Source organism: Chionomys nivalis, chromosome 4 (genome assembly GCF_950005125.1).
Source record: "Chionomys nivalis chromosome 4, mChiNiv1.1, whole genome shotgun sequence".
Classification (NCBI taxonomy): Eukaryota; Metazoa; Chordata; class Mammalia; order Rodentia; family Cricetidae; genus Chionomys; species Chionomys nivalis.
In genome coordinates, this window is record NC_080089.1 from 10,515,286 (window position 1) to 10,541,844 (window position 26,559).

General features: G+C 39.2%; 1 protein-coding gene across 1 annotated transcript in view; it reads right to left on the reverse strand.

Annotated features, from left to right (window-relative positions):
* Positions 1-26,559, reverse strand: part of Cntn5 (contactin 5) — a 1,215,881-nt gene that overhangs the window by 89,785 nt on the left and 1,099,537 nt on the right. Inside the window, exon 16 of the mRNA XM_057767831.1 lies at positions 6,163-6,283. Coding sequence (XP_057623814.1) covers positions 6,163-6,283 — 121 coding nt within the window. The remainder of the gene's footprint in view (positions 1-6,162; positions 6,284-26,559) is intronic.

Genomic DNA, 26,559 nt, shown 5'->3' on the forward strand with positions numbered 1-26,559 from the left:
ATCTTCACATGTTTATATAAATGTGATGATAATATGTTTATATTGGGATGCATGTATAAGAAATATGGGACCAAAAGCAGAATGGAATGGGATTTTCAAACAGTTTTTGCTTAAGAATAGCTATGACATGAAACACAATGATTAGAATGTTCTTAAAAATGAGCCAGAGAAGTCATAGCTTTTGTTTCAGAACAATGGCACATTCCCATCAAGCAGCTTGAGGAGGTCTGTGTGCTGGTGGAAATGTCAAGGTCTGAGGGAAAGCTTAGATTTTAGAAGGTACTTCATATTCGCTAAGTGCACAGCATGCTGGAGACTTGGAGTTCTTTAGTTGGACAACTATGTGTGCTGACACTGCCCTTCATTTGTTCAGTTTTATTTGCTGATGTGTCTGCCCATGAGTGCATGCTACTCAAGTCATTTCAGCTCTGCTGGCATTGTCAACTGTGGTTTCCATGAACCAAATCAAAAGTGGTGCTGAGATGCCAAATACTTGATTGACAAAAGAAATGTTACTTTTGTAGTTTAAAAGTTCTGCTGATAACTCTCTGGAAAGAGTAAGAGGATAGACACTTGCTCTTAAAGAAAATCTAGTCTGAAACACAGATATTAATATCAATTTAAAATCAATGTAGATATCAAGGGTGGTTCTATGAGGAGTGACAAGCACATTAAGTTTGGTTTATTTCTTTTTTTAATATGTGTTTATTTATTATGGATATAGTGTTCTGCCCGCATGTGTGCCTGCAGGCCAGTAGAGTGCACTAGATGTCATTACAGATGGTTGTGAACCACCATGGGAATTGAACTCAGGTCCTCTGGAAGAGCAGCCAGTGCTCTTAATGGCTGAGCCATCTCTCCAGCACCATTTGGTTTATTTTTAAGTTAAATGACAATATCTTAGGTTGTTTCCACTGAGCTTGGGGAGTGACAGTGCAGGCACCTTTCTAAAAGAAAAGTGCAGAAAATTCCCAGACATTTTCTCTGGCTATTGAGACTCACAAGATAACAGAACTTGGAGTAAAGGTAGACAATGTTTAATCAAAGTTTATCAAACTATTTCCCATTCAAAGATAAACTGATATTGTATGTTATTTTCAACAATCTTAAAAACATACAAATGGATAATATTTTAAAACTAATTAAAAAGCTGTCTTTTGAAGTTGTCTGGAAATAAATCATCTTGTTAGGTAACATCATCTATCTTATGGTGGAAAAATGTTTTTATCTTGAATTAAACTGTAACTCTTGGGCTAGTGAGATGGCTCTGCAGATAACAGTACTGGCCAATAAGTCTGGTGAACTGAGTCCTACATGTCTCTGTGTCTTATATGATAGAAGGAAAGAACTGATACCCACAAGTTGCCCTCTGACCTCTAAATGGGTGCTAACACACAAATACCACACACACACACTCACATACACAAACACACACATGCATGCACACACACCCCACTGTTGGGGGGAGCTGCGGGCTGTGGTCCTGCCGCCCCAGGTCCTGGTCGCCTAGCTAGCTTATGTCCCAAAATAACAACACACAAACTGTATTCTTTTAAACACTGCTTGGCCCATTAGCTCTAGCCCTTACTGGCTAATTCTCATATCCCGATCAACCCATCTCTAATAATCTGTCTAGCATCAGTCTTACCGGGAAAGATTCAGCATGTCCGACCTGGCGGCTTGCTTCATTGCGTCTGCTCTGGAGAGGAGCGGCATCGCATCTGCCCCAGAGAGGAGAGGAAATGGCATCTGAGCTCACCTCCTCTTCCTCCCCGCATTCTGTTCTGTTTACTCCACCCACCTATGTTCTAACCTATGAGGGCCAAGCAGTTTCTTTATTATTTAACCAATGACCTTCCTCCATCACCCCACAGACAGCAATAAACAATTTAAATGTACAAGATAGAAATGCCTATAATGTTTGCTCCAGACCAATATAGGTCTTTCAAAACATAGATGTCATGGAGTAAAATAATAGGTTATTTTGATATAAAGAGCTGGTACGAAGACTCTAGGTATCTAAGTTTATGAACCAATTTTTAAATAATATTTCATGCCCTCCTTTTGAATTGCTAGAGTGATACAGAATTTAACAGTTGCGGAAGCTGGCTTCACATGTGTGCAACCAGTACACTGCCCAGAGCCCTGAGCCTGAGGGAGCCCTGTGCTTAGCGTGATCTCTTAGCATCACTCTTCTGGAGTTCTAAACAACCTTGACTGAGGGAGACTGTAACTTTCTTTTTATTGGGTCCCTAAATTGTGCATTTGGGACCATTGCTATGCTTACACTGTCCTTCCCAGTTCCTCCTACCTCTCTTGTAAAGTCAAAGGTTACCCAAGGACATTTGAATGGTGCTTCCCACAAAGGCACTTGTCACCCAGATAAAGCATAAGCGGAACTTGTAGAGGTCTGAGGCCTCAGCTTCATGTTTTCATTGCGGCTCTCACCCTAGCTACCACCGACTAGATGAATGGACAGGGAAAGAAGCGTAGCAAGTTATAAACGAGAGTCTATTGAGTTTCTTCATAAAACAAGGACTCTTGGGATGGCATTAGTATGTTAAGGAAAATTACTAGGCAGTCTAGGAAAGATTAAGCTATTGAAGTTTAAAAATTGGAAATAGATGGAACTGAGTTGAAAGGAAACATCAAGGAATTAAATTGAATATGAGTTTAATTCTCAGAGAAAGAAGCAATGGTGTGGGGTTAGAGGCACATGCCTGAAATTAGTTAGATGTGTTAACATGTTATAAATCAGGGGGTCCGTTTCTCTCAAGTTCAGTTGAATACATGCTAGCTAGGTCTGTAAGATGCTGCACAGATTTCAGGTATTAGAAAGATCCAGAAGATGGTTGGTTTTCTGATTTTTTAAAATATTCCCATAATTTCTTTCATTTTCTTTAAAACAGTTTTAAAGAGCTGAGGCTGGACTTGAGTTTCCTGTGTATCTGTCTTGAACTTCTAATTCTCCCGATCTACTGTGTAAGTGCCAAGGTTACAGACCTACGCTGTCCCGCTTGACTCAGAATTTCCTGACATACCATTAAGAAAATATTAGAAAGAAACACAGAAATTGAATGAAACATGATTTTCTGAATTGCTTCCTCTACCTCTGAGCAGAATAAAAGGAACTCAGGCCCAGGCTCCCAGTAATACTAGTTGAAGTGAGCATGTCTTATTTAACTTTTCTACTGTGGTGTTTACTGTGAGAAATGTGTACATCATTGGTTTATGAAACATGAAGTAACAAAGGAATACTTCTTTCTGGAGTTGTCTCACTGCAATAGGCTGCTTCATATATTCCCTGAGTGTGTCAGGGTCTTCAAAGTAGTGTGTCTCTTCCCAAAGCTTCTTTCCTGAGGGCCTGTCTCTTTTTCCCTGGAAAGAAGAATAGACTTCTCTTGATCTTTTATGTGTTCCTATAGCATGGCATGACTTGTTTTATCTATTGCTTTTATATATACTTCTCAAAAACAAAGAAAATGGTGTCCAGATATCTGAAAATAATTTGGTTTCTGATTATATTTATATTCCAGCACAATAACTTCTTTTAGGATACTCATGACTGCTAGAACTTTTGTTGTTCCACAGATTACATATATGGTGTCATCATAATGTTAGTTCAATTCAACCGAAATTTGTGAAAGCAGATGATTAATTATATGGTGTATATAATTATTTATAGAATATAGAAATTTAGGTTAATGATAATTGTAGAAGGGAGATGAGAAATAGCATTAATAGTTATAACTAAAATTAAAAATTAAAAAGTCAAAATAAGTTTTTTGGGGAAATATCCCCCATAAGACACAAAGCACGAGCAAGGATGGGAGCTGGAGTCTGGAGTGTTCTGATTCTAAAACGGAGCAGAGGGGTAAATCTACCACACCTGGACTCACTTAGAATACTGGCTCAGGACACATTACGATGCACAAAGGAGCTGGTGGTTGTGGCGCACGTCTTTAATCCCAGCACTTGGGAGGCAGAGGCAGGTGGATGTCTGTGAGTTTGAGGCCAGCCTGCTCTACAGAGCGAGTTCCAGGACAGTGGAGCTGATACACAGAAAATCCCTATCTCAATCTCCTCACCCCACTATCCCCCAAAGAAAGATGCACAAAGGACTTCCAAAGACCATCTTTAATGAAAACTAAGGTAATGAGAGGACCTTTCCTCAAGCTGTGAGAATGGAGATTGTTCTCCTAAGTCAGCATCAGAATATGATCCTAAGAACATATTCCTTGCCACTTATGTGTGCTTCAGGTGTGATGGACACTGAAAAAAAAGAACTGTCTAATCGATGGTGCTCTGCAAGTGGGGTGGTCTTCACTGCTCCTGCACACATTTTGTTAACTTACAAAATAATAACACTGGCACCTGAGTTTTAACAGCCTTTAGAAAAACTCACTCTAGAGTGCGCAGCTTTGGTCTTACTTCTTAGAGTGGAAGATTATTCCTTCTTTACAGAGAGCAGAAGGATCAGGACAGGAGACATGCAGAGTAAAGCCACCCTCAGAAGTCAACATCAATCAAGCACTATTACAGCATGCGCCATTTTTATTGTAAATATGATGATGGCAGACGAAGCGTAGCCCTCACTTTAGTTTAAACATCTCTCTACGACTAACTGGGAGGGGAAAGAAAGTTATTTTCCCTAATTTCGGAAATCTGATATGAGTGCATAATCAAAAATTGGTGACTGAAATGTACTCACTTCAAGGGAAAGTTCGAGTTCACTGTTACATAAATATTCTGGCGCTAGCAACCTGTTTGACATTGCTATTGGGTGCAATTCCAAAATTAATGCATTTAATCATCTCCTAGGCAAAAAGCCAAAGGCTAAGGGAGCAGAACATGACAGCATTGGCCTTGAATTATGTTCTGAATCCTGTTGAGTTTAATTTTACTTACAAAGCAGGATATGTAGTTTGCCATTTAAATTTGTCCCTTAGAGTCCAGGAAAAAAAAACTGAGTTCTTGTTATCAGTATCTAAATTGTAGTATTCATCTGGAGAGTTTAAATTTTAGGAGGATCAATCTAAATTACTAATCAAATGGATACAGTTAATATACATAACTAAGGCAGACAATAGCAAGAGAAGAAAGCAATTTTATACCTATTTGAGTGAGGGGGTACAGTGTGCAGTAATATATAGTTCTATTACTTGTGACTTTGCACAATTCAAGAATTGTGGAAACTGTCTATGAGTAACTATACTAAATAACAATTTATGATGAAAGAAAAAAAATACTTAATAACAAATTATGGGAGAAGAAAAATGAACATTTGGAGAGAATAAAGAGTGGAAAAAAGAAGGAAGAGGAGTAAAATACATGATAAGATGTATATTTCCCATTTTGAGGAATAATAAGGCAAGTTGTGATATATACATGTACTTAATTGAAATAAGACAAAACTTCATAGAGTTGCAGAATTTTGGGGGGATCGCTCATATTTTGAAAACACTTAGTTGTCAGTTTTACATAGATAGGTTGTATGTTGACATTTCCAGGCTCAGAAAAAAATCCCTGTCATTTAAAAATTGTGTACTTTTACATGTGAAGTTTTCTTGATTTTGGAAGTTGGATTTTGAAGTTAGTAGGGAAAAAATGGAAGATATAATGCCTAAAAGTTCTGCTGGCTTTGGATTTGAAAGCTGTATGTATATGTGTGTGTGTGTGTGTGTGTATATATATGTTGTGTGTATGTGTGTGTGTGAGTGTGTGTGTGTGTGTATATATACACATGCATTTGAAAGGTATGTGTATACATGTGTGTGTGTATGTGTGCATGCATATGTGTATATATGTATACATACAGCTTACAAGTACACACACACAAACACACACAGAGCAATCGTGACTCTGTGACCAATGTCTCTGCAGCTACGCTTTTGAGTTTGGGATTAAATTGGTTTGCCACTTAGCAGCCATTTATTACTGCAAATGTTTTTGAGATAGCTTTTAGCTTTTGTCTGTTTCTAAGAATAGGTTTCTTACATCATCATCTCAAAGGCAAAACAAAGGTTAAGCAAAACTGACAGAGATCGTGAAATTGAAAGTGAACAGCACATTGCTGAAGCGCCCCAAGTCCATGCATTCCAGTCCCTTCATAGGATAATTTATAGTGATCATATCTGCAGTCTGAACTCTTAGCATACTCACCCCTAACAAGAAGTTCTGCCTCATCTGACACACTGTCTGCTGTGGTCTGTACCCTGCAGCCATATCTCCCAGCATGCATCAGAAGGATGTTCCTGATCATTAAATCTGCAGAGGATGCTTGCTGAAAGAGGGATGAAGTGCCAGTTTAAAATGTTGCAAATCTGCCTAATTCAAGGTGGCTTAAGGGAGAACTTTACATATTCAAAGGGCCCATCTTTGGCCTTACAGTTTATATGATAACAATGCAGCAATCAAACATGCCCTGTCACAAGGACTATACAGAGTTATACTTTTCACAACCACTCAAAAAGAGTTTCAACATTGAAAATTGCATAAAATGATTTAACAGCAGTAGTTAAGAGATATTTAAACATTCACCAGTCACTCACAGCTTTAAAAGTACAGGAAAATCAGTTAAATTTACTGCTTTGCTATTGAAAGACAGGCCTATTGTTTGGGACAGTTAAACTGTGTTGAAAGAAATAGCAACTAGTGGGAAATGAAGTATGAGACAGTAGCTGTTGAAAGATTATTTCATGAATATTTATTGAATATTTCCTTTTGTAAGTAGACTGTTGGTCACAGAATGTGACAGCACTTCAGGGAGAGATGACTAGTCTCCAGTCATGTGTCTATTATGTAACAAAGATACAATCCTCCATAGCCACCATCTTCAGGGAGCAGGGTCAGCCAGAACCTGTGTTAACGCAGCTATGAAAAGAGAGGACTCTCAAAACACTTGATTTCATTAGCAATAAGATGATGAGAGCACAGTTTAATAACTGCAGTTAGGTGATCAGTAAGTGTGAGGGAGAGAATCTTTTGATGTATTTCTTATGGGAACAGGGAGGACTCTGCAGATGATTGACCAACAAATATAAACCTTTCTTTACCTAGTAATGTCCTTCAATTACTTTGTCAAAATTGATAGCTTCATGTGATCATGTAAACATCCGGTATTGGTTATAACTCATGTCTCCTGCCCCACACATGCTATTAGTTTGCTCTTTGAGACATGATTTCATCTTGTATGGGCTGGACTGGAACTCAATATTCAACTCAGGCTGGCTTTAAACTTCTGCTTCAGCCTACTGAGTGATTATAGGCATGTGCCACCATTCCTGATGATTTATTTTCCCTATCCAGTAATACTATAGAAAGACCTCAATATCTCTTGTTCTCACGTTGCAAAAGAGGAAAAGTTGGTTTGAATATGCACAGTTTGAAATAACATTCTCCAAGAATTCATGCATAAACTGAGCACCTGAAAGAATTCTTTAATAAACTATTTCAGAGAAGGACCCCCCACCCCCAGAGCTTTTAATGTTGGATGGAATGAAGGCAAGTTACTTTTAAAACATTGTGTTTGTTCTTACAGGGCAAAACATACTAATAATTATTTAAGAATTTGGTCATTTGCCTTTGTTTTGAAATGAATGATGGGTTTGTCATATCATGAAAAGAAAACTACTGTCTAGGAATAATCCTGAGTTTTCTCCTCGGCATTGGTGGAGAGGGTGTGGTGTTGTGAGCTTGTAGAGCTCCCATCCCATCGACGTTCTTTTCTTTCAGTGAATTACTTTGTGAAAAATTTTTTTCTCTGTCTGATAGTTATTTTCTTTCTAGCTGATCTTACTTTAAGCATCTAAGGGTAATTTGTTGAGACACAGTCTGATTGACTCATATACAAGAAGCTGTTTCACAGCAGAATACATTAAAATGGATTAAAAAGTCACAAAAGAACATTGATGAAAAATGAATTCCTTACAATACATTCTTAAAACCTAAGAAGATTCACTTTCTATGTGGTTGCTTTCTGGTGGGATGAAGAAACGTAATGCACTTTCTCAGACCACTTTCTCAGTCCACTTTCTCAGTCCACTTTCTCAGTTCACTCAGTTCTTTCAGATACAAAGTGGGAACTTTAAAACACTTTGAACTTTCATTTTAGTGAAGAAACAAAAGAAATTACACATTAATCAGTTGTTCAGATTCTAGTCTAGATCATTTATGAGTGATGTAATTTGTCTCCAGCTCAGTTTGGGCCCACCCTGGCCCCATGGTATGTGCTTCTGGGAGCTCATCCACCAAGACGCTTAGCATTAGCCAGCAGTACCTGAGTACTGTCCTGGGCCAGAATGGGAGACCCGTCCGCTGAGAAAGCAGAGGAGAATTTGCAGACGGAACTCCACCTGTAAGGATGACTGTTATTTTCCCTGTTTTGTTCTGGGGGCTGCAGTTAGTAGTCTATATATTTATTTATTTTTGAGACAAAGTTCTCGAAAGGCTGTCGAGATTAGCCTCAGACTCGAAATCCTCCTTTGCCAGGCACCTAATGGCTGGGATGTCAGGTGTGACAATCACCTCACTTTTGCTCTGGTTTGAAAGCATCCCACCACCAAATGGCAGAATTTGGTAGTAGCTTTAAAACAGGAAGGCTCAAGCTTATGGTTTTGAAAGTTAATTTGTAGCAGTACACTCCTATCCTTAAGTAATTCACATTTTATCTTACAGACATTTTCCTCCCACATAATTTATTTTCTTTTGAATTGGAAGAAAAGTTTTCAACCCTTTTACTTTTTGTAGAATTGAATTGAGGGTGAACATTGATGAAAGATGAAAAGCGTATTTTGGGTCACATAAACATGCAAGAAACTTGGTCCGTAATCTCTCCTTTGCTGTGTGTGTGTGCGCCTCCCGAAATTAGAGCTCCATCATCCTCTATTGATGCAAAATGTCTGCATCCTGTTTCACAGTCCTGGATGTCACGTCCATCTGAGGAGCTGGAATTGACTCATTTTGGGCTGATCTCTTTCCTCGTGGACTATACCTGCATCATATTTTTAAACTCCTAAACAGGGCCACTTATAAGCAAAGCGAATGAACTGTGAACAGTAAACCTGGATTCCCCTTGCAGTAGATGTACGGCTCTTTCAAGGGAAGTAATGAGAAGAATTCACAGGGGAACCCACTATCCTTAATCTGACCCCACAATGTGCAGCTCCGGTGAGAAAGTTTGCAATTCATGCAGCTTTAATGAAATGGTTACTTACAGCGAGCTTTGCTTTCTTCAATTCAACTTCGTTTCCACGTTCTGTCTCCCAGAAGGCACACTCTCTCTCCTCTGACTCTCATTTTACTTCCTGTCCTGTCTCGTCTCAGGTTTGGCGGCTGTGTTACCTGTTGCTTCAGATCAAATTCCCCACAACCAGGACTTAACCTGGTGCTCCAACACAGCCAACCGCCACGCGGGTACTAAACGCCATAGTGGGGCACGAGGAACTGAGGGGCTAAACGATTGTTAAGAGGGTCAGCTTGTTCATTGCCTGCCTGTGAGAACAGTGGGTACTGGCTGTTCACTTTTCCTGGTCACACAATCTTGTTAGAGCCCTTGGGATTTCCATTTATAACTTTGAAATAAGATAGGAAAATTGTGGCTACATTTCCACCTGGGTCCAGTTTTTAAATAAACTATCTACCCACCTACTGTTTGACTGGGGCTTCACCCCAGTCCCCTGGCATCTATTTTGAAATATCAGGTGGGAACATCCATTTCAAAGCTCCCTCCCCTGGGAGTTGCCTCAGTCCAAACTCCACTTCCAAGAAAGGCTGCAGACAGTGACCCCTCCCCAGGGAAGGTCAAGACCACTCTCACAGGCTATTTAACTGCCCACCAGAGAATGAACACATGGTCTCCCAGTTTTCCGTGGTCTCTCCGTTCTCCTTTCCCCCTTTCTGTGTTTTCCTGGGGGGCTATATGGGAGTGCTGGCATCCATCAAACCTGGCCATCTTTTAATTTTGTCTGATTGGGATTATTGCATTGGCAGAGAAGCTTGTCAGTCAGAAAAATACTTAATATTTGGAGGTTCCAACGGGGTCTGTTTTTCCCACTGGCCCAAGACTACATGTTGGAAAATTCCCTTCTTGCTTGTGCTCTCCGCCAGGCTGAGATCAGCTTCATGTGGGTGTGTTCCCCTTTCTCAGGTACATGCTGCTAGAGTCCAGGACCTGTATGATTTTGGGGCTGTCTTATTGGAGTCACGGCCATGCCAGCCGCCATACCCCATAAGCAGTCCTCGCTGAGGTGGGACTATGTGGGTGGAAAGATGTCGGGCCACACATTTTTCACACCCCTATGCTTTTGACTCAAGAATCTTATCATGGTGGATGCATTGTGGTAGGCATTGAGTCCTGAGACTTGGCGTAGACTTGTAAAAATGGGCTCTTGCAATTCCAAGCCAGATTGCCCAATGCCCTTGGCCTGCCTTTTATAAAAATCCTTTTAAATTGGGGCTATCCAACACCTAATGTAAAACAAATAAAGCTCCAAATGCCCATGGTTTCTGGATGCTGTGCTCCCTCTTCCACTCCCCTCCCCGACTCCTCTCCCTGCTTCTCTAATTGTTTATTGTTTGTCTACGTTTCTGGCATTAATCTTGTCATGCTGGAACTCTCTACAATGGATCCAGATCTGTTTTCCCCCTTTCCTTCCACTCTAAAACTGTGTAGGTGTTCCATCCTTATGTTTCTGTTCCCTCTTGAAGTGTCTGCTAATCCGGTCCTTAATGGGACCACCTACGTGCTTCCCTAACTTCTGCTGCATGTCTACACCAGGAATTTTAAGTTGATCAGCTGACACAGGTTCCTTTAAAAAAGTTTTATTTGTCTGTTAAAGTAATGTGGCAACACTATGCTTTTATGTCTATCTCTGTGTGTTTGTTTCCATAGTATGCTTGTCTTATTTCTTTGTGTATATGTGTGTTTTAAGATCTGTAATATTTATAATTCCAGATTACAACAGCTCAAAAAAAAAAAACATTTGGATAGCCACTATTTTGACCTCACTGCCATCTTGTGTAAGAGTGCCCATATATGCTAGTATTCTTTGATTTATTAAAATGTTCCTTTTAATCTTTTTACATTTACTACCATTGGTAAGCTGTAACTAATTTATGTAAAATACATGCCTAAATTTAACTTATATGTCTAGTTTAAATATAGCTAACAGGTATCAGTACCCAATTCTCAAGCGCCTTTACAGATCTGAGAGTATGGCATTTAGCAAAAGAGCTTCTAACACAGAGACATGTCAGCTCCTGCAACATCCTATAGCTCCTCCAAGAAGATACATGGTCACAAAAGACCTTCCACCTCAAGACTTGCCTTTGGCTAAGGCAAAGTCCCACACACAACACAAAGCAGTCTTCCACCTCATCAGCTTCCTGGGTACTACACAGGGGATCAATCATCGCATCCTGCCAAGACAGGTAGACCAAATCTTCCCCCCCACAGAAAAATCTTTGGACCTCTTAGACTCAGCAGCTAATGGCAAGCACTGATTCTAAGGCTGGTATTTTCTAAAGATTACGGAGAGACTTGGGCTTGCCTGCATAGCTAAAAACGTTGTCTGATTTATGCTCATTTATCCCCCTTAGATCTGTCTATTGGCATTTGATAACTTAAGGTACTGGTAGCTCATTACTTTATTTGTTAAGTTTCCTGATAAGGATACAGAGATGTGTGCCTCTTTCATAGGCTTCATGGTCCAGGATTAACAGGTTTCAGGTATTAAACCAGAATCCCCAATTTGCTTTAATCGTTTTCTAAAATGTTTGTGTTCCAGTTGTCTTACAGATACCTGCATGTTTCTGAAAAAGTTCTGCTGCTGTATCAAAAAATCAGTCTGGTAAAAAGCTAACAGTCTCCAGACCCTATTATAACCCCAGCCATTTTCAAACATTTTATAGGTCACTCCTGCTGTCTGGGCCAAGACCAACTTAAAAAGGGCCCTCCAGATAATGCCAACACCTACACCAGCTCCTGGGACTACACCATTGGTACCAACTCTCCTGGCTCAAAAGGACACCTACCATCTAAAATCTGCTTTTAAAAGGGCATATTTGCTCTTATGTCTCACTATTTACCCGTGCATCTCCTGTACAACCAGGACATTTCTCTGTCCCATTCTTTCTGGCAGTTAATGACCCTTCCCATGGCTAGCCCCATTCATAGGGCCAAAAATAACAATATATTTTTCTCCTAGCCTTCTCATCTTCCTCGAGGAACATCTGTCTGAGGCAGTAAACCAGATGTCACTCCAGCCACACCTCTTGCTGAGTGTGAGCCCACCAACGCCCAGTTCTCCTCTCTCCCATGTTGCTCCTTGCCCACAAGAAGTAGCCATACTTGAGTCAACACCCCTTTATCTAAAAAGAGTCTAAAATATTTGGTTAAAAGCACCACCTCAGCCTCTAACATCCTTATCCATAAAAAAAGTCTGGAATGTTTGGCTGGGGGCTTCACCTCAACCCCCTGGCATCCATTTGGAAATGTTGAGTGGAAAGATCCATTTTGAACCCCCCTTTCCTGGGAGTTGCCTCAGTGTAAACTCCACCTGGGAGAAAGCCTGCCAAACGTTGACCCCTCCTCAGGGAAGGTCAAGACCACTTCCACTGGCTATTTAAACTACCCCACAGAGAATAAACATGTGGTCTCCCAGTTTTCCATGGTTGTTCCAGTTTTCCTTTCCCCACCTCCATGTTTTTTTCTGGGGGGGGGGAGTACTTGGGAGCAATGCCATCCATTAAACCTGGACATCTTTTAATTTAGTCTGATTGGGATTATTGGGCCAGTTTATCAGTCAGAAAAATATTTAACTCCTACCTACCTACCTACCTACCTACCTACCTACCTACCTACCTAACTGATGTGTGAAAGGCATACACTCTCTAGCCCAGGCTGATATCAAACTCCACATGTAGCTTAGTCTGGCTTAGAATTTGATCTTGCTGCCTCAGTTCAATCCTAAGTGTAGATGGAAGATATGAGCATTTACACCAGGAAGATGCCCTTGCTTATTAGACTTCACTCTAAGAACCCGGAGCAGCCCAGCCTCCAGGACACTGCACTGCCAATCCTATTTGTAAGATAGGGAACTCATTTTGGGATCTGCTGCTTAGTGTCTGTGAGTTCTGTTTGAAGGTTTGAAGTCCAAGTTCTTTACCTCAGCAGGAAGGTAAAGGTATTCTGCCTCTCCTGAAGCTGAACACTGTGGTCCAGATCAGTCCCTTCCAGTTGTGCAGCCTTGGAATTCCCCACATTCCTGCCTAGTTGCAAAGGCTTTTTTTTTTCCCTGTGGGGCACATGTTCTTTTCCTGAGCAGTTCAGTTCAGACCCAGTCTTTGCTAGGCTTCCTGTGGTTTTCCTTTGTTCACTCTTCTGAATTTAGCCCTTTTGGCCCTAGAAGTTTCTCCCACTGTTCACTGGGGACATTCCCAGAATTGAGCAAGGGCAGAGTTGCCAGGGATGGCCCAAAGCCAGTAAGCAAATTAAACACCTAGGACTTTCTTCTTTCTCCCTTCTTTGAAGCTGGCAGTACGTCTCCTCTATTGTCAGTATATTCCCTAGAAGAAATTAGGAAAGAATAGAGAAAAAAGGCACCAAAGAAATGCAGGTGCTGTGAAACAGTCAGGAGTAGATGTTAGTTTAGGAGTGATGTTGTATGAATCCAAACTCTTCTTCCGAATCACTGGACAAAAGGGAAAGAGGACTCAGTGGTTCAAGGCTTCTCTCAGAGCTTTGTGAAAATGCCAGGAAAACCCACAGCAGTATGGCTGGAACTTGGTCAGAGTTTGACAAATAGTATTGTCAAAGGGAGCCTAACTGAGCCTTCAGTCAAGAGAGTCTTTCTTAGTATTCACTCCCTCTCCAAGCTGGATATCAAAACTTTCAACTGCTATAGAAAGTTTTTCTTTTCTTTTTTAATAAGTACTTGACTTCATTTAGACACAGGCATTTCCTGTACCCTTTCATATTATAACAAACCTCTGTTGGACATAGACCTAGGGGACTGAATTCTGCCCTCGGTACAGCACTTCCTGAGTGTCCCCTAGCCTCTGGAGAAGTCAGTAACAAGTGAGCTCTCTAGTTCTCTTATTCTTAGTCATTCTTATTCTTTTTCTGAATCTGTTTCTTATTCTCTCTCTCTCTTCTGTCTGTCTGTCTGTCACTCTTTCTGTCTCCCACCTCTCCCTTGTTAGCATTGTGGGAGCATCAAATAGAACACTGTGCATGCGTGAAATGATTGTGCAATACTTTAAAAGAATAAAGTGCTAAGAAGCATTTTAAGAGTTGGTTGTGGCCGGGCGGTGGTGGCACACACCTTTAATCCCAGCATTTGGGAGGCAGAGGCAGGTGAATCTCTGTGAGTTCGAGACCAGCCTGGTCTACAAGAGCTAGTTCCAGGACAGGCTCCAAAGCCACAGAGAAACCCTGTCTCAAAAAACCAAAAAAAAAAAAAAAAAAAGAGTTGGTTGTGGCAGAAATCTGTGCACACACTAACATAGCAACCACTAAGAAGATGTTTGGAGAAAAGTCATAAATACTAAGATTATTTAACCTAGCTTCTTACTAGCAAGATCCATTCTCAGTAAGCCTCCATGCTGTTGTAAATGGTGGTTTCTGGTTTTGGTTTAAGATGCATTTCACTTTCTTCAGGGTTTATATAGCCAACCACATCCAGTTGTGACCCCCAATGTCTATAAAACTGCTCTTTTTAAAGTAAATTGAGATAATATAACTTCTAGAAGATTCACTTTAATAAAATTAAATAATTAAATAATGTAAATCTGGGGAATTCTATGGCATGAGTTATTAGATATCATTAATGTCATAAAAATTAAGTCTTAGACATTAACATGTCTTTTTTAGTAGTAGTGTCTCATTTCACCAGGTGATAATTTATTTAAACTATGCCATCATCATATAGGAATTATATATACATACATATATATGCATATACACACATATATAATCTTTATAATACTTTTCCATAAGGACCATATAGAAGAAGGTTTAGATTAATGCTGACATAGGTTTTAATATAATTGTAAAGTAGCTCATGCTGATTAATTTTTGTGCTTCAATGAAAGTATACATTCTTTGACATAGAGATATTTATTGCTACAAACAAAGAAGATAGGCAAAGTGCTCCCTAGCAAAAGTATTTCTATCACGGTACAATATTAAATTATTTTAATATCACATTCAAGATTCAAACCGTTTCTTCATGTTTAGCTTCCAAAATAATATTCTCATGAAGATTTTCATGTGCTAAGAGAAAATAGTTAGATCAATTAAAGAAGAAAGATAAATTGTGAATAGTTGGTTGAGTTTAAGATAACAGGATCCAGGCATGTAGGCGCTAAGTCAACTGTTGATGATGTAAGTCTGTTAGCCGGGGTACGTGACGACTAGACTTTTGAAATGTGCTCAAAGCAGACAAACACTAGTTCAGTTGTAATTCCATTTCAGGATGGATTAATTATAAAGTAAAGAGTATAAAATCATCTTTACTACTTAGATGACAAGCATGGGTACAAAAAGAATCATGAATAGTTGACAAAAAACTACATGCATTCCACCTGTCCTTCTGTCTTAAGTAAGAAACTGCGCCCATGTTCCCAAATATTGTTTATAAATGTTCTTTTACATTTAAAGGGGGATATGATATAGATATGAATAATTTGCATTGGTATAGATTTTAAGGTCAATTTTGTTATATGTATATGTATTTCTGATCTTGATTACTGTATTGTGATTGTATAGTTTATTTAAAATGTAATGTATAATTAGGAAATATAGGTTGTTAATGGACAATCATCAATAATAGTCAAGCTTTTAGTCATGTTAGATTTTCTAGATGTGCATAGATATATTTCAGCTAGGGATATATATTTCAGTTGGATAGGCATTCTTCATATCTTTCAAAGACTACAGAATATGGCATTTAATGTTTTAATAATTTAGGGCTTTTCATGACAATGAGACACGTCTGCTTCTGGCAGCACCAGCTACTTCAAGAGGAAGATGGGCATTGAAGAGGCTCCTTATGGAGTTTGATAGCCATTTGGGCAAGAAACTGCTCTTGCATGGACTGATGCATAAACTGGACACAAAGAACCCGCAGAGAGAGGACTGCTAAAGTTGCCTAAAGATGAGATGGTTTTTCGGGGTTCCTGACTCATGAAAGAGTCTGCGAGACATTCTACAGGACACAGCAAAAAGTGACTAAACTGTCTTTGAAATTTCTTGCTTGATAAAAATGTCTGCTGGATACTATGGGCCTAAAGGCTAAAGATGGATGCCCCAACAGTACAAAAGAACTTTGGGTGACTGTCCAGGCAGTGAGATGTCTCTGTCATTTCTAGTTTTTGGATCTCTTGTTTGCTTAGGTAATATTATATCCTTCTGGAGTCTTTGATGGAGTTAAAAAATGGTTAGTTATAGTTATAGTTTTCATTAGTTATAATAAAAGATAAAATAGATATAAATATTATAACTATAATTCTTGCTTAATAACTGTTCTATGTAATTTTACTATGTTAAAGTTAAAGCCTTTCTTTTTTGTTTAAACAAAAAAAGGGGAAATGATGGAGAAATTACTTTCAATTAATAAAAAAAACTGCTTGGCCCTAATAGGACAAAAAATTAGATAGGCGGAGTAAACAGAAAAAAATGCTGGGAAAAAAAAGCTGAGTCAGGAGTCGCCATGATTCTCCCACTCCAGACAGACACAGGTTAAGATCTTTCCTGGTAAGCCAGCTCGTGGTACTACACAAAATATTAAAAATGGGTTAGATCAATATGTAAGAGCTAGCCAATAAGAGGCTGGAGCTAATGGGCCAGGCAGTGATTAAAAAAATACAGTTTCTGTGTAATTATTTTGGGGCTTAAGCTAGCCATGCGGGCGGCTGGGTGCCAGAGACTCAGCCCCACCGCTCCTATTACAACAAGAACACTCAACTAGCCAGCAGATGGGCATTTGCTGAGGTACTATATCCAGCAAATGTGCAGTTGTGGTGTGTTACACTCATTCTTTAAAGGTGCCTTCTCTTCCTCGTGATGAGGTGAGGTCTGTGAGTTCACCTGTCTAGATGGATGTAAAGGACAAAGCAAAGGACTTCCGATGTACACAGTACTTACAACTGAGCTCTCCTGGAATACTTTGCTTGGACTTACTCCCACTCCATTCTATGTGTTGACAAAAGTTTACTGCCCATGATTTCTGGAATATTTGTCTCACCCTCTTTCATTGTTCATATAGTGTGCTCTTAGCTAGTTCATCATGCACTCATTTATGCCTTGTTAAACTTGAGGAATGGGGGGTAGAGATTGCACTGAGCATGTGCCACTTCAATCTACATTCAAGAAGAAATATGCAGGGAGGAAACATGGGCTAGGTTTTCATACCTGCATGTGGACTTTGAAAAGCTGTGGACGGAAGCATATCTTTTTCTCCTACTGGAATACTCAGGTTGAGTCCAAAGAGAGTTAGTTCCTTTTTGTGTACCTCATAGAGTTTAACAATAATTACCTTATTAGCAACAGCGAGGAGTATTGACTCCTAAGACTTTATGGTTTTTGTAGACAAGGTCACACTATATATCCTAATCTGGCCTCACACTTGCAACCTTCCTGCCTTTGCCTCCAGAACTTCGGGATCACAGACCTCTGCAGCCAAGCCTAGCTTTCTAAGTAACCAACAGATTGCATGAAGTTTGTCATCCCCTTTTGGTTTCTAACATCTCCCCCTTGAATGTGATGTTGGCCCGTCAGACTGACTTTGCTGACCTTGTCAGTTAGCTTTAGTGACTGCTATTTAAGATATTTTCTTGCCAATCTGGATGAAGCTTGGGCTCAGTTGGCTTCCCGCAGTCCATCACTTAATTCAGTAGAAATTGAACCAAATGGATCCTTTGGTTCTTTTGCAAGCATTTTTTCCCACTGGTCTGCTACAGTTTCAAATGTGTCTCATGTCAACATTTGCTCAAATCTTAGCTCTTTGAAAATGGCTCCCCCGACATCCAGGAATATCTGTGTATTCTATGAGCCCCAATACAAAGGAAAAGGCAAGATCTTTCTTTGAAAAACTAAAACTTTTCAAATGGCAACATACAAAAGTTTTGCTTTTCATACAAGACCCAATGAAATTCCCCAAGTCACATGTATAGGAACCAGTTGCTCTGATTAACCCAAACCACCTTGGTCACCTTGATATTATCCTTCAACACTACATGTGCTATCTGAGATCAAATCTCTTTATAAATAAAACACCTCTTCTAAGTGCTTGCAACTCCGTGCTTCATTTGAAATCTTTTCACGTGAACAAACAGACCACATTTTAATTTTATGCCTGAATAATATAGGACACATTATATCTTTCATTCTGAATGCCTGGCATGTGCTATTTGAATATGACTGTATTTATGTATTCTGTGTTAATTTTCCAAATATTTGTTATTGCCTTTTCTTGTTTCTATGGCACAAACCACATGCTAGCACACTTTCGTCAGCCTGACCTACACAAGCCTTGTTGGTGACAGAGAAAGGCCATGTTACACTTGAAAGAGCAGAGGGGGAGGCTTCTATACTTCACAGCTCTTCAGTTAGGAAGACCACAGAGGAATTCTCCTTCTCACTTAGAACCTGGAAATCCTCAAAGTGCAGTGGCACACTGCTTCTGTTTAAGTGGATTCTCAGCAGGAGATTTAAACTCACATCACTGAAACTAGACGTTCCTCTCTGTGCTTTGCCTGAAGGGTCAATTTTTTCATGAAATTTCTTTAGTGATGCTATCCTAACACATGCCCCATAGGTTGCTTCAATGAGGCAGTGCTGAGAGAAACAAGACCTTCACAGTCATGACAGGCAATACACACTTTTGCTTTGACCAAATTCTTCCACTGTAGAGTAGCAGCATATCACACTGTCTTCACGAAGGTCTGTGCTTCCTGAGTTCTATCTCTGTAAAATTCCTCAAAGATGATAGAGAGATAAAGACTTTGGTTCATTCATGAATGAGCTTGTAATTTGTGATCAACTACCAATGGCATGACGTCTAGGCCAGCTCCAGAATAATACCTTATAGTAGCTTCTCATTTCCCTTTGTGATAGCAGAGGCAGGAAATAGCATTCACTTGCCAGGTACTTCCTAGAGTGTCTTCTTGTCTAGGCAGAAAGTGGTGCACTTTTGGCACCCTAGGAACTGCTTCCTTCTCTTTCACTCTGCACACACAGGTGAGCTGTGTCCTAGCTAAAGTACTTCGATGGGGAAGGAAGGTGAACATACTACCAGGTAAGATGGTACATACCATTGAGGAACTTAAGTGCAAATGTGATTAGACAACCAGTCATAACAAGATGATTTAAAACATATAATAGTAAACAAGCCACAGGGAAGAGTGATTTAGTATACAGAGGAGAATCCCACATCAGATTTTAGTATAAATAAAGAAATATAAACTACCCCACATCTAACAATTTCTTAGGGCAGAGAGTAAATTTGGAGGGCAGGGTATAGGAGGCTCAACTAAGGGGGTGGTCAATGTACAGGTAGGAAAGCTCTGGGTACCCAACTAGTGAGCTGGCATGTTGGAGTTCAGTTATGCCTCCTATAGAAGAGTACCTTGTTTTGATTCAACCTACATATAATTTATTACACTAAGTAAAGCCAGATTTGGAAAGGATATCAAAATAAATTGGCACTTTAAATAATAGTGACCATGAAACTGTTAGTAGAAGCCAGTTTTCTTAACAAAATAGTATTGTTCTTCAAGCTCCTTTGTGACTGGTTTTCATGAGCCACATCTGGATATAGAAGGCATTATCTTCCTTGGAAACATCACATCAACATTCTAAAAAGCACCCACTTCATTTCTCTATGTAATTATTAACCTTTCCTGTGATTGTAGGCTGGCCTGGAGAAAATCCTCTACATGTGACCTGTAACTGACATGGCCTCAAGTCGCCATATGAAGTATATTGTGATCTAGTACTCGCTGACTAATTTTTCCAATTTGAGTCCATCACCTAACTGTATTTTAGATGGATCTATATTTGATGGACATGTCTATGTTTCCATTCTCTCAATGCATTTTTTTCATATGTCCAATCTATCTTTCAAGATGAACACTATTATCTTATTATTTCACAATATACTATGTTTCAAGATTCAATGACATTAACTCGTGCTTTTACATTGTCAAATGGTATCTACACAAGAATCTAATTTCTCCATGACTGTGAATGAATCCACAGACCCCTGCTCACAGGGTCTTCCTTCCTTTACATCAATAGAGACTAAACAGGAAGAATAGAGTAGTCCTGTCTCATTCATCAGACCCCATATTGACCTGGCATTGTGAATTATCTCAGTTCTTGGCCATATGGAACAAGTCCTTGTGTTTCTTTGATCTTTTTCTGGTGCTAGAGATTGAACATGACTTTGTGTAGTAGTTGAAGTATAGACACACCCATACACCTCTGTGCTTCATCCTGACCCCTGTTCTTTACTTTTGTAGAGAACTTTAAGAATTGCCCTGGGCTGAGTTTGGCTTGTCTCTTTTATGCTTGAATCTTTTAGACATAAGTAATTCTTTTATGACTTTTTATACTGTCATCGTTGGAAAGGGTGGCTCATGCCTCATCCTGTAGAAAAAGAAGACATATGTCTACTTCCAATTTGCTTCCTCTCTCAGGGGGTAATGATCAGTTTCTATATGATCTTGTTCCTTTCAGAACATTTTATCTGGCTTTACTTAATGATCCATGACCTCTGTAGAGACTTCTGCCAATTATTAGAAGCTAGTTTTAATGAGTTAAATTCAGCATTCACAATTCCCATTTCTGTCTTGCTCATGTTTACTCTTTACTATTATTGTTCATTACCCTTCATAGTACATTGACCAAGCGTCACAGTGTAGGATATTCAGATATTCAGGTTGTGTCTCATTGGTGGTGAGAACTCTGTTATGACTGGGTGGAATTCAGAACTTTCAGTATGAAGCCAGCTTTCCACTACCCTCACTGTTCTGCTTTCTGGTATTGTGATTTCATGTTCATTCTCATTTATTTTGCTACCTCTTTTATTCAGAGGTGAAAAATCACTTTTTTGACCCTTGGCTCTGGATTGGTTATTTGGTGTGGGAAGTCCTTTTATCTATGTCTTGCTTTTATTGGTTAATAAATAAATCTGTTTTGGCCAGTGGTTTGACAGAATAGGGCAAGGTGGAAGTTCCAAGCAGATAGAGGAGGAGAGAGTAGGCAAAGTCAGAGAGAAACCATGTAGCTCCATCAGAGACAGACTCTGGAAAGAACTTTACCCAGTAAGTCACAGCTATGTGGCGATACAATGATTAATAGGAATGGGTTGATTTAAGCTATAAGAGTAAGCCAGAATTATGTGTAAGTTATAGCCCACACAATATTGCAAATAGTATAGTTTCTGAGTGATTATTTCATGGTCTGGGCAGCTGGGAAAAAACAAGCAGTCTCCAACAACAGTCATTGACTTTTTTGACAAACAGAATTTAGTAGACTTGGTTTACTGGAAATTCTGTGGTGATCTCTTGAGATTTGTCACCTCATTCTACACCCCTTGGCACATGCATTTGTAAGAATGCTTAAAATGTAGTTATGGTATGAAGATCATGTCAACTGCACAGAGAATGGCATGGAAAAAGAGACATTCAGAAATTTGTAATTGTTGCAACAATTTGAATCAAACTTAGAGACTTGTGACTTCCTTACAAGTGCCCACAGTGGAAACAGCATGAAGACCTTGGCAATTTAGCCAACATTCTGAACAAAGGATAGTGGCACATGGCACCGGAGAAGCCCCACCCTGCCTTCTCCTGCTGGGAAGTGAGTTCTGCTGCCTAAACACGAGGTGGTGATCCTAGAGCTAGCCTTACAAAGGTAGGAAGAGATACTCTTAATGAGCATGGAAGGGTCTTCAGGAGAAATTGGATAGGGATTGAGGGATATTGAAGAAACTGTCAGAGGAGGTTGATGTAAAGGTCACTTTGTTTTATTGTTGAAAATTTTGTTAACAATGTCACCCAAAATAATAGGGACTACACTTTACTCATGTAGATCAACTGAATCTGCCTAATAGGATTTCAGAGGAAGAAGGGAGGCTCTGTAGGTGTTTTAGCTCAGCTGTGCATATAGAGAACTGAGCCAAAGGGCAACTTATCATTTCATATGTACAGTACATTAAAAATGTGACAGAGCTAATCCTAGCATTTGAATACCAACTCATTTCCATCTCTAGCCTCTCAGAGATACAGAAGATTAGGAATAAAGGAAATACATAATCAAACAATCCCAGGATTCTCAAAAAAAAAAAAACAAAAACAAAAACAAATCAACAACAAAAAAAACTGGAGTTTATGAGGCAAAGGAGTCAAGGATATGGCCATAAGATTCTGTTCACTTCAGAATGTCAGGTAGATGTACCCACAGCATCCAAATCAAATGAGAAAAATCAAAGAATCTGGTAATAGAGGATGGGAATGGGTGAGATTGTACTTGGAGGTGAGAGTTAGGAGCTGGTGGAAAGCTTTTCTGTAGTCCTGTGTAAGATGCAGAAGGACTTCTATGGAATTGTGGGCTCTGTTAAAGGACTGTATAGTCATGACACTGATGACTGACTGTCATCTTTTATGATGAGGTTCAGAAGGAGTTACAGAAAGTAAACACCCTTCATCATTTTCAGAAGGAATTTAGAGGAGACATTTAAACTAAGAATTTGTTATGTTACATAAGAAAGTGATTTTACTTTCATGAATTTTTATTTAAAAAAAAACAGAAAAGAAAGAAAAGTCTGTAGTATCACTGGGTAATATCACCTGAGGGTATTCTTTCTTATAATTTGTTTTTTTGTTTGTTTGTTTGTTTTTTGTTTTGTCAATGTTACTTGTATTTCCTTTTATGAGTAATGGACAACATTTGTACCTAATCTCTAATGCTTATTAGTTTCGGTCACCAGGAAGCCACTTCATATATGTTCTCCAAATGCATGAAAGAATGTAGTATGATATAAAGTAAGTATATTGGTGGATATTGCAAAGAAAAAATGAACAAGAATAGTGAAGATATTTTTACACCCAGGCTGTATTTTTTTTCCAAATACAGAAGCTCTAATGGAATAATTTAACCTGTACCAGCATGTCTTTGGCCTATATTTCAGTTATGTATCTGACTCTTTCAAGTTTGTTTGTCAAAATCTTGCTTTATGAGACATTCACATCTTTTTAGGAAACATTGCTAAATATTTTAATAAGCACAGAGTATAACAAGTAGTAATATTATTTCAGTTCTGTGCTCCAAAATCAAGTACTGAGAGCGCATTTGCTAATCCCTCTTAAAAACCAACTCATGCACAGAAATAACCTCTGAGTGAAGCACACCTCATTACAAAGGAAACTCGAGTTACTGAATCTGGTCCTCTTTTGCACATCCAGAAAGAGTCTCATCAACCTACAGCGTACTTGGAATAAAGGCAACCAAAGCATATCAGTGTGAGAAAAGTCTCTTCGACCTCTTCATACACTGAACACTGTGAGCTGCCGCAGCTACCACCCAAGGAAAAGCAGGGCAAAAGACATTGGGTGAGAAGAAGGTGAAGTGAGAGGAACCAAAGCCAAGCACAGCTCTGAAGAAACATGAGCAAGAACTCAATATGAGCTGTGGAAATGACATTTGCCATTTTTTGGCCATTTCCCATGTTTTGAGAGTTTTATATAAAATTCCCTTGCCCTTTCCAATGTTTTGAAGGTTTCCCAATTTCCTACTACTGTTATCTTAGCTTTCAGACTTTATACTTCATACTCTTTACATTTGAATTCTTATATAACTAGGATCTATGTGGGGGGAAGGGGTCTACTTTCATTGTTTTATATGTAGATATACAAATTTTCCAGCAGCATGTCTTAGACAATCCTTGTTTTTAGCACCTTTATTTAAAAGAAGAAAACAAGATAACAAGAGCAACAACAAACCTCACTGGCTATAGATGCATAGGTTTATTCTCAGTCTTTCCATTTTTTTTCTGTGACTTTTCCTCTCTGCATTCTATTCCCTTTGCCTTCGTGTCCACTATACGGTCTTTCTGGGTAGCCCAGGCTGGCTTCCAGTCTGCTGTCTCCCTGTCTTGTCCTCCATTGCTGGAATTCGATGTTAAACTGCCACACCTCACTGCAGCTACAATTTTAAGTCAACTTTGAAATCCTCCTGCTTTGATCCTTCTAGAATTTTAGTTTCTTGTGCTTTTGATGGCTTTGGCTACTCACTTTTCGGCAATTGTCTGGTGTTCGAGTATAAACTTTCGACCTGGTTTTCCAGTTATGTTTATAATTTCAGAGGCATACTAATAAAGATCATATTGATGCTTCAGAACACATGACTGCCTTGATTATGCTGATTTTTCTAGTGTGTGAACTCAATATATCTTTCCATTCTTTTTTGTAATGTGTTCTCCTCAATTTCTTCAATGTTTGATAATTTTCATTGTTGAGATTGCCTGCCTCTTTTGTTACATTTGTATCTTAGTATTTTTTATAGCTTTAGAAAGTGGGATTATTTTTTTAACTTCTATTTCAGAGAATTCATTATTGGAGAACAGCAATATAATTTGTTGTTTTCCATATGTGAGATCCTGTCATCTGATCATGGTGACAGTCTGTCATATTTCTCATTTGCATGCCATTTATATCCTTTACTGTTATAGCTAAAACTTGCAGTGTCATGTTGAATATAAGTAGTGAAAAAAATAATTCCTGTGTGTGTGCATGTGTGCCAAGGATTTGGTAAATGCTAAACATAACATTGCTACTTAGTGACAACCATAATTCTATTGACTGTTTTACACACATACACACACACACACACACACACACACCATCACCACTATCACCACCACCACCACTACCACCACCATCATCACCACCACCACCACCACCACCACCACCACCACCACCACCACCACCACCTCTGTGTGTTATTTGTATAAGGGATTTTGAATTTTATAAAATGCAGTTTTACATTCATTGAGATGATCATCATGGCATCTATCACATTGATTGATTTGCAGATACACTCTTACCTTCTTGGGATGGGTACCTTTTTTACCACAATAATTTCTAATGTGCTGTCAGAATTGGTTCACAGGTTTTTTTTTTTTGGTATATGTTGGTGTTTGTATGCATATATATATTTGCATGTGTGAGGTTGCTTAGCAGTGTGTGGTGTATGTGCATATGTGTGTGTGTATGTGTATGTGTGTGTAGAGGCCCATGTTGATACCAGGTGTCTTCCTCAGTCATTCTCTGCCTTATATATTGAGACAACATGTCTCACTGAACTGGACACTCACTCAGAAGATTTCCTGCTTTTGCCTCCTAAGCACTGAGATTACATGACTTCTGTAGACTACATGCTGGTCCTCAGGTTTGCGTGGCAATTGCTTTCGATACTCAGCCATCTCCCCACACAGCATTTGACAGTGTTTGCTTGAGGATTTTTTTATATTTGTGAAAAGCAACAGGAACATTTAGCTATGTTTTTTTTTTCCTGGTGGCATTCTTGTCTGGTTTGGGTATCTGGTTACTTGTGACTATGTAGGATGTATTTGTAAGAATTTCTTTCTTGTCGATTTCTTGGAATGTTGTAAAATGAATTCATGTTAGCTTTTTGAAGATTTGGTAGAATTGAGTAATGAGTCCATCTGGTATTGGGCTCTTAGACTTTTAGTTACCAGTTCTATCTCTTTACTCTCATGGTCTGGTTTTCCATTTCTTCACGATTCAAGACTGACAGGTGTGTACTGTCAGGAACTTGCTCATTTCTTCCGTGCAGTCAGGTTGTTAATCAGACTTGTTTGACTCTCTAAAGATTTTCTGTTTCTGTTGTGCCTTCTTTATCTCTAATTTTATTTATTGCTTCTTCTCTCCCTTACCTTGTCTAGAATAGCATATCCATCATACTTTTATCAATGTTTTCTTAGTGATCTTTTGTATTTTTATCGTTATTTTTTTCCTGTCCGATATTTATTATTTAATTTTTCCTATTAAACTCACAATTTTGCTCATGAAATTTGCAAGTAAATGGATGAAACTAGAAAAATTCATCCTGAGTGAAGCAACCCAGACCCAGAAAGACAAACATGGAATATGCTCACTTATAAGTGGATATTAGATGTAATGCAAAAGATAACTAGGCTACAGTTCACATACCTAGAGAAGGTAAGTAGCAAGGAGGTCTCTAAGAGGAATGCATGAACTTTCCTGGAGAGGGAAAATAGATGAGCTCTCTTAGGTAAATTGGGGTTGGGGGGTGGGAACATGAGAGACTGGGTTGGTCGAATTGGAGGCAGCATGTAGTGGGGAAAGTAATGAAAGAGATACCTTGATAAAGGCAATTATCGGTTAGGGAGAAACCTGGTGCCAGGGAAACTCATAGGAATCCATAAGAATGGCCCCAGCTAGGACTCATAGCAATAGTGGAAAAGGTACCTGAACTGGCCTTCTCTTATAATCAGATTGGTGACTACCATC